Source organism: Cynoglossus semilaevis, chromosome 18 (genome assembly GCF_000523025.1).
Source record: "Cynoglossus semilaevis isolate Cse_v1.0 chromosome 18, Cse_v1.0, whole genome shotgun sequence".
NCBI lineage: Eukaryota > Metazoa > Chordata > Actinopteri > Pleuronectiformes > Cynoglossidae > Cynoglossus > Cynoglossus semilaevis.
This window is the reverse complement of record NC_024324.1, coordinates 9,532,922-9,542,089: the sequence shown is the minus strand read 5'-3', so window position 1 is coordinate 9,542,089 and position 9,168 is coordinate 9,532,922. Positions and strand designations below refer to the sequence as shown.

The 9,168-nt window shown below is 37.2% G+C and overlaps 1 protein-coding gene across 5 annotated transcripts in view; it reads left to right on the top strand.

Annotated features, from left to right (window-relative positions):
• The window catches only part of top2b (DNA topoisomerase II beta), a 24,625-nt gene that overhangs the window by 3,318 nt on the left and 12,139 nt on the right, over nt 1–9,168 (top strand). For 4 of the 5 annotated variants that reach the window (XM_025065174.1, XM_008331571.3, XM_008331570.3 and 1 more), the window contains exons 5-21: nt 618–763; nt 849–946; nt 2,051–2,263; nt 2,617–2,790; nt 3,361–3,462; nt 3,557–3,694; nt 3,819–3,957; nt 4,660–4,817; nt 5,141–5,266; nt 5,360–5,470; nt 6,361–6,466; nt 6,560–6,669; nt 7,407–7,499; nt 7,984–8,098; nt 8,257–8,378; nt 8,640–8,788; nt 8,910–9,141. In XM_025065174.1, coding sequence (XP_024920942.1) covers nt 618–763; nt 849–946; nt 2,051–2,263; nt 2,617–2,790; nt 3,361–3,462; nt 3,557–3,694; nt 3,819–3,957; nt 4,660–4,817; nt 5,141–5,266; nt 5,360–5,470; nt 6,361–6,466; nt 6,560–6,669; nt 7,407–7,499; nt 7,984–8,098; nt 8,257–8,378; nt 8,640–8,788; nt 8,910–9,141 — 2,332 coding nt within the window. Of the gene's footprint in view, nt 1–617; nt 764–848; nt 947–1,834; nt 1,862–2,050; nt 2,264–2,616; nt 2,791–3,360; nt 3,463–3,556; nt 3,695–3,818; nt 3,958–4,659; nt 4,818–5,140; nt 5,267–5,359; nt 5,471–6,360; nt 6,467–6,559; nt 6,670–7,406; nt 7,500–7,983; nt 8,099–8,256; nt 8,379–8,639; nt 8,789–8,909; nt 9,142–9,168 lie in introns of those variants that run through there. The other variant, XM_025065173.1, reaches the window with a different exon arrangement.

Below are 9,168 nucleotides of genomic sequence, written 5' to 3'. Positions count from 1 at the left end.
TACGTATATGTATATATACGTATGTATATAAACGTATATACGTATATATATATACACGTGTATATATACACTTATATATTTATATATACATATAATCCTACTCCTACACTCACTGTCCCTCCCTTGTTTATTTTACCAATTTTTATAACAATAATAAAAAATGTTTTCTTAATTATTATTAATTTATATTATCAGTATATTTGTTTTTATGTTGTTTTTTTATGTTTAGATAGGGGTTAAAAAAATAATAGTATATTTCTGGGAGGCTGGAACAAATTAATTAGTTTATTAGTTATTTATAATGGGGAAAATTCGATTTAGATACGAGTGAATCGAGACACGAGTGCTGTTGTGGAACGGATTAAACTCGTATCTCGGTGGTCCACTGTAACAGGTCTTACAAAATCCAAAAGTGTACAATTGGCTAATGCATCAATGCACACATGCATGCAGTTTAATAAGCAACCTGGCAGCTGCCACATCAAAACTGTTAAAACCTCAGTGCATCTCTCAGATGAACTGCTGCTGTTCTGAAAACTGAAAAATACATTAGACAAAAGTCACTGAGGTCTTTGCTCACAATGTTTTGCTGTGCTTCTCTCCACCTGGCAATCCAGAGACTCCAACATCATTTCCATATGGAACAACGGTAAAGGAATACCTGTGGTGGAGCACAAGGATGAAAAGATGTACGTTCCAGCTTTAATTTTTGGCCACCTGCTCACTTCCAGCAACTATGACGATGAAGAGAAAAAAGTCACAGGTTAGAGACGTTATCTTTATTCCATGCGCGGTGGACTGTTGCTGTGACACGTGGTCTTAAATGCTAACATTCGGTTTGTTCTCAGGTGGAAGAAATGGATATGGGGCCAAACTTTGCAACATCTTCAGCACAAAGTTCACAGTGGAAACGGCATGCAAGGAATACAGACACAGCTTTAAACAGGTGCGTAGTTCTCTGATGAATTAAAATCAGGATTACAATTTAATATGCCATTAAATGGAATGTGCTTTTTACTGGTTAATATCAATTTTTTCTTGCTGTAGTCAAAGAGAAAAACATGCATTACGTCTCTATTTAGCCTAATGATGGATTGGAGAACTGAGAGTTTAGGGCTGTGCAGCTCATCTTCAAATTAGTTAATATATAAAAAAAATAATAATAAAAAGGGAAATTTATTTAAAAAAAATTCTTCTTTGTATTCTGGCATTGGGTATGTATTTTTGGCTGTGCTTTCCAGAGCAGTAATGAGCTTCTGACTGACCACTTCTACAGTAGATTAGCTGTCAGTATGTACATATATATGTATATGTACATATATATGTATATGTACATATATATGTATACGTACATATATATGTATACGTACATATATATGTATACGTACATATATATGTATACGTACATATATATGTATACGTACATATATATGTATACGTACATATATATGTATACGTACATATATATGTATACGTACATATATATGTATACGTACATATATATGTATACGTACATATATATGTATACGTACATATATATGTATACGTACATATATGTATACGTACATATATACAGCATATATGTATGTGTATATATACATATGTATAGTTGTGTGCGTATATACAGTGCCTATCAGTATTCACCCTATTGGATGTTTTACTTAACAAAAGGGTAAAACATCCAAGGGGGTACATACGTATGAGTGGGGTTGTATATTTATACATGTATGGATTCCAGGTGCTGGTATTGTATAACAGACAGTGAGTGATTTATTTCATCTGACCATCACTTCAAATACTTGATTTTTGAAAAAAAGTCCTTGCTGTTTTGTAGGATCTTGACATCAGGTCATAAGCACAGGTAAGGCTACGCAAGTTATGACTGAGTTTTCTCCTCACTGTTAATGGTGGCTTCAGCAGACATGTAAATCACAGGGTGTGAATCATAAACAGTTGGGCTGATTGCAGTAGACACAGCACGGTTGCCGTGCTTCATCAGTTATTCCGGGAAGAAAAAAAGCGAAGACTGATTTGATGTGGTTTCCCGCAGACATGGCAGAACAACATGACGAAGACGGCGGACCCCCGGATCAAATTCTTTGACGGAGACGATTTCACTTGTGTGACATTCCAACCAGACCTTGCCAAGTTCAAGATGGAGAAACTTGACAGAGATATTGTTGCACTTCTCACACGCAGAGCATATGATATAGCAGGCTCCTGCAAAGGGGTTAAAGTTACACTCAATGGAAAAAAGCTACCTGTAAGTGCCATGTTTTGTGAATATTTTTTTTAAATTAAGCCTGGTATTTTTCCCCCCTCTTTTAACTGTTAAGACATACTGCGTTTTGTCACACTTTTTTTTTTTTCATCCTTTGGCTGGGTTTGTGATTTATATATTTAAATATATAATATTTTCACACTGATGGCCGCTAGAGGGCACTCTAGGCTTGTGTATCAGTATCTGCTACTCCTGTACCACTGAAAATTTACATGCTTGTTATTTTCACACTGACAGCCGCTAGAGGGCACTCTAGCTGGCTGGTACGATTTATACTCCAGAGTGACTTATAATGTGGCAAATACGGTAATCCTTTATTTGGTCATATATTGCAGGTGAATGGTTTCCGCAGCTATGTGGATCTGTATGTAAAGGACAAACTGGACGAGACTGGTGTTGCCTTGAAGGTGGTCCACGAATCCGTGAATGATCGCTGGGAGGTTTGCCTCACGATGAGTGAAAAGGGATTTCAACAGATCAGCTTTGTGAACAGCATCGCCACGACCAAGGTAAACGCTGTATATGTTGAACTGGAGCCGGTGTAGAATTGGTAGACAAAAGTGTCACTGGGTGTGTGCAAGTAATATACAGCATACAGCAAGTGTTGACATTTACATCCATCACCCTCAGAGCTGGTACAATCCATGTATGTCAGATACATGGATGTAGGATGTAGTACTAGCGGTGAATCAGAAATGCTACTTCAAATAATAAACACTGGTCAGGTCAGTAACAATTAAAAGTGTAAAAAAAAAAAATCTTGCTATAAACTTATTAAAACAGAAGTTATGCAAGTGTACTGATGAAATTATTATGAAGTTATTTCTGACAATATATAATCTTAAAATATCTCAAGAATATTGTATTTCTGAGCTACTGCTAGCATGTAGTACGCAATCTGTGAGCTCACTGTGTTTTATTTTATTGTACTGGTACTTTAATGTTTAATGTAATTTATATTTTTGTCTCAATTCTGATGCACACAAATGTTCTCAATGTATTTACATTCCTGTATGAACGTTGTGAGATGCATGTTTTTAAATATGATTTTTTTTTTTTGTTTGTTTGTTTTCTTTTAGGGTGGCAGACACATTGACTACGTGGTAGACCAGATTGTTTCCAAACTAATCGAAGTGGTGAAAAAGAAGAACAAGGCAGGAGTGTCAGTGAAGCCTTTTCAGGTGAGTTAAGGTTTTGAGAAAAAAACTCAGTGAAGTAGGATAAATGCCCCTTATATGTTAAATTGATTGACCTTTTTCCCCCTCCTTGCCTCAGGTGAAAAACCACATCTGGGTGTTTGTGAACGCTCTGATTGAGAATCCCTCCTTTGACTCCCAGACGAAGGAGAACATGACACTTCAGACCAAAAACTTTGGGTCCAAATGTCCTCTGTCGGAAAAATTTATTAAGGCTGTAAGGAGACACAGATTAAATGCTTTCAAACAGTTCATCACATAAAATAGTTGGATTGTTTGTTTTCCACAATGTTGTTGTTTTTTTGTTTTGTTTGTTTTTTTTTTGTCTTTGTATTCTGCAGGCGACCAACTGTGGAATCGTGGAGAGTATACTCAACTGGGTTAGGTTCAAAGCTCAGACACAGTTGAATAAGAAGTGTTCATCTGTGAAGTACAGCAAGATCAAGGGAATCCCCAAGTTGGACGACGCTAACGATGCTGGTGTGTAAACTGTGACTATTCATTCAATGTGCATTATAATTTTTTTTTTAATTCAGTTAACTGAGTTAAACTGTGACTATTCATTCAATGTGCACTCCATGGCCTTACAGTTTAATCAGAATCGTTGACATTGCATTATAATTTTTTTTTAAAATTCAGTTAACTGAGCTCAAGAGTAACTGAGGTCTGTTGTATTTGCTATATTGTATATCATAGTAATAGCTGTTAGTTGCTGGTGGTTTTTGCTCAGTCATCCTTTCTTAATGTTAGCGCTTTAAAATTGTGGTAGGCTGTGCAAAACAGTGAGTCTTGTCTACTGTTGACAAGCCAGTTAAATAAATTGCGAGTGACTGTAGACTGATTTGATGTTGTCATGAAGACAACAACTTGAAATCGAAATTTCGGAAGTCACAAAGGTTGACGTGAATTTCCCAAGTGGGATCAAAAAAGTTCCAAATGAATTAATTTTATTTTCCCTTCCAATAATATACAGTGTGGTGCTTTTCACATTCATTCATACAAACAAATGTATTACTCTGTGCTTTGTCGCAGCGCTGGTTTGTTTTAGTTATACTTTTGTTATGCATTTTAACTGAGCACTCAGCTATGCTAATGGTCCCTTCATTAGATTTACTCCTCTCCGCACTTTTATATTGCGCACTTTATTTCACCGTCTACATTTTTCGACTTCTATTTTCCCAGGTGGCAAGCACTCGGCTGAATGCACACTCATCCTCACTGAGGGAGACTCGGCCAAGTCTCTAGCTGTCTCTGGACTAGGAGTAATCGGTCGTGACCGATATGGGGTTTTCCCACTCAGAGGAAAGATTTTGAATGTGCGAGAGGCAACGCACAAGCAGGTACAGCAGGAGGGTCTCTTTGAAATCTGATCTCTTTAAATTGAGAATTTTAAACAGATTCTCATTGTACAGAATCTGTTGTGAAATGAGCGGCCATCTTGGGTTATGTTATGTAAAAGCATCATTCTCAAATGGGCTGTGAAAAGGACCACGTTTACATTATTGGTGTTGCAATAAGATCACATATAACATAAATATATAATATAAAAGTCCTTCTTAACGCTTGTTAACCACTACACTTTTCCAGTAACAAGAAAAAGTTTTGTTATAATTGTAATTTTAATTCAAGACAAGGAGAAAATACTTTTCCCTTTTGGCAACAGATCATGGAAAATGCAGAAATCAACAACATCATCAAAATCGTTGGCCTCCAATACAAGAAGAGCTATGAGGATCCAGAGTCACTGAGGTCCCTGCGCTACGGCAGAATCATGATTATGACTGATCAGGTAACCTCCCTAAATATTCAGTGTCTTCAAGTAAACTGTTAGGTGAACTTGTTGTTGGTTTACCTGCTTCTTTAACCTCATCTCCTTTTCCAGGATCAAGACGGCTCCCACATCAAAGGTCTGCTCATCAACTTTTTCCACCACAACTGGCCGTCACTACTCAAACACAATTTTCTGGAGGAATTTATCACCCCCATTGTGAAAGTAATGTATATATATTTATATGTTATATATTTTTAATGATAACTAATGTATAATTACACAAATATCCATTGTTGACTTGTCATTGCCTTCATAAGATTTTGTCAGATTAAGTGACTATGCAAAAATTGGGGTCAACTGGGGTTTTTTCTGAACTCATCTGGGAGAGTTTGTCGTCAAATTTTGAAGTTTTCGATAAACCCCCCCCCCCCCCAAAAAAAACGTGCGTACCATCTGCCGTACCATCATATCATCTGCATAACGAGTAACGTACCGTAAGGCTTATTTGTGGTAAAATAGTGAACTATCATCTGCATAACGAGTGATAAAAAACTATGTTCCCTATAAATCTCAACATCAGCAAGTGTTTCCCAAACGTTTTATCTGGGGACCCATATTGTAAAAGTCACAAACCTTCGCGAACCCACGTCAATAGACATTATTCGTAAACTCTAGGGAAACATGATGCGAGACGACCCCAAAAAAAATCCCATTTCTTGCGACCCACCTGAGGATTGCGACCCAGTCTTTGGCAAACAATGTTTAAAACAACCTAGCGGTTGAGTTTGTGCCAGAGTACTGTGAAGAATTGACTGTTTTCTGAAGGCCAATTTTTTTCAAAAAGAATGTTTTTTTTTTCTTAACGCTTTAATCCTTGTTTTTGATTGTAATAAAAACCATGGATCAAGATGTAATACCTTCTACGACCCAATGGGTGTATAGCGTATATAATTAGCTTCTTCTGTGAACTAATACCATTGATTATAGATGTAGTAACATAAAGTAGGCAATTATTTTTAAGTTCCTTAGTCCAACAGTCACAGTTAGTTATGTATGTATTCATATATCCACAAAACGCGAATGTTTTGTAAATCTGCGCTCGACTTTTGCAGGCAACCAAGAGCAAACAGCAACTGGCCTTCTACAGCATCCCGGAGTTCGATGAATGGAAGAAACATACAGAAAACTTTAAAAGCTGGCATGTAAAGTACTACAAAGGTTTGCGGCTCGTATTTTTCTTTAGCAAATCATCATTATCTCTGAACGTGCATTCACATGAAAAGTAATGTTTAAAAAAATTCTACGTTCCAGGTTTGGGTACAAGTACAGGTAAAGAGGCAAAGGATTACTTTGCGGACATGGAAAGGCATCGCATCATATTCAGATACGGCGGCGTCGAGGACGATGCAGCTATCACTCTGGTGAGTTCGTCACTTGGTACTTAAGCGAATGTAGTACTTCTCAAATATCAACTTGTGCAAATACATATTATCAGGTTCTCAATAGTACAGTGATCCCTCTCCTATCGCGGTAGTTGCGTTCCAAGACCCACCGCCATATGGGAAAAATCGTGAAGTAGAGACGAGATAGTTATATTATTTACGTATATATTTACCCTTTATGTACCTCTCCTACACTGTTATCGACAGTCGAACAACAACAACAGCGCCCTCCTGTGTCCAACTTAGGTCATTACCTTACATTAATTAAATGCTCACTATATTTACAGTATATATCATACATGTCACGCATGACATGCGGGTATCTTAGATTTCCCAACCCAAGTCTCATCTCACAAAATGGCGTTTCGTTTATTTATATACTGTTTTTTCATTTTCTAGGCTAGATGATGATTATTTTTCACAAAAAATATTGGAAATTTAAAAAATTGTATTTACCGTAAAATATCGAAATAATGGGAAAATGTTTCAATATTTCAATTTAGGGTCTGCGAAACAAATTCTCTCCAGAACCAGCTGTCTAATGGCTGTTTATGGCAGTTGGTATATCGATTTATTGAACAATTTTGTTACTTGCGACAGGTCAGTCTTTAAAGAGAAAAGCTGTTTTCATATTTAATGAGTCCGGCGAGATGTGTCCAATAAATAGACGCCAATCCACCTGATCCTTTCTGACTGATGTGCTTGTTCAATTTCAGGCGTTCAGTAAGAAGAAAACAGATGACAGGAAGGAGTGGCTGACTAATTTCATGGAAGACAGACGCCAGAGGAGGATGCATGGCCTACCAGAGGTACGACTTCACAAATTTCATTCGTTTAATCGTCTGCTGTGCTCCTTCCTAGCAAGGCCTTTGTGGCCCATTTGTTTCGATTCTCTAATAAGATATTTGGTTTTTATTCTCTTTTGTTTAAAGCACAAGCATATGTCAATAGGTGTTATTTAAATTATTTAAATAGTCATGAGAAAATATGTACTATATCTGTATCCAGCTCATGTTTTTGCCTTGATCATCAACTTTTGAGCCTAAATGCTTAACATAGGTTAGTCAAGAGTGTAGAAATGACATGCTCACTGTACATCAAGAGTGTAGAAATGACATGCTCACTTTAGTGTTAGAACTATCAGTATTATATGGTTAATTGCGTTCATGTACTTTTCTCTTATTAATAATTCAATTTCACTACTGCACTGCTTATTTTTTTTTAGACCTTATGAACTATTGAAGATTTGATAATAAATGTATTTTTTTTTTACGTTTAATTGTTATTTTTCAGCAATACCTGTATGGGACTCAGACCAAGCACCTGTCGTATAACGACTTCATCAACAAAGAGCTCATTTTGTTCTCCAATTCTGACAATGAAAGATCAATCCCATCTCTTGTGGACGGTTGGTATCTTTTTATTTTTCTACTTGGTATTTAATGAAAGTTCAGCTTTGTTATATTTGGCTCTCTATTTCTAGAGGTCATTTTTTTTTCGTTAGGTTGTCTTGTCAAAGTATTTTCTGATTTAAAAAAAAAAAAAAAAAAAATGTGCTGTTCCCAGGCTTGAAGCCAGGTCAGAGAAAAGTGCTGTTCACCTGTCTAAAGAGAAACGACAAGAGAGAAGTAAAGGTAGCACAGCTGGCTGGTTCAGTGGCAGAGATGTCCGCGTATCATCACGGAGAGGTACCTTGATGTTTTTCAGATTTGAGTCGTTTCAAAAAATTCTTTTGATTGTATTGTAAAATCGAATTTTACAATCATATCGTTTCAGTGTCTTATCACACATCCTTAAATGCAGGAAACTATTTTTTAATTTTTTTATTCCAAAATATTTTTTTTATCTCTTAGCTTTAGCTCGTAGATTCATAGAAATTCAAGGGTGTGTGTGTGTGTGTGTGTGTTTCCGAGCTGCTACTGATTTTCATTTGTCACCTTTCAATTTAGCAAGCTCTCATGATGACAATAGTGAACTTGGCCCAGAACTTTGTTGGAAGCAACAACGTCAACATTCTGCAGCCCCTGGGTCAGTTTGGTACTCGCATCAATGGAGGCAAAGATGCTGCCAGCCCTCGTTACATTTTCACCATGCTCAGGTACGGCGCTGATAAACAGTCATTAAGGCATAACTTGGTTCGTCTCTTTGAGTAGGTGACCCCCCTCACCCCTCAAATAGTTGTCATTTGTTCAGCATCCCCGTGTGGTCTTTTTCCACAGTCCTCTTGCGAAGCTGCTTTTCCCAGCAGTAGATTCCAACCTGCTGAAGTTCCTCTATGACGACAACCAGAAGGTGGAGCCCGAGTGGTACATTCCCATCATTCCACTGGTGCTTGTAAATGGTGCCGAGGGTATCGGGACCGGCTGGGCATGCAAAATCCCCAACTACGACCCCAGAGAGATTGTGAACAGCATCAACCGTTTGCTGAATCACGAAGATCCACTGCCAATGGTAAAAGTCTGAAGATGAACAGCGAAA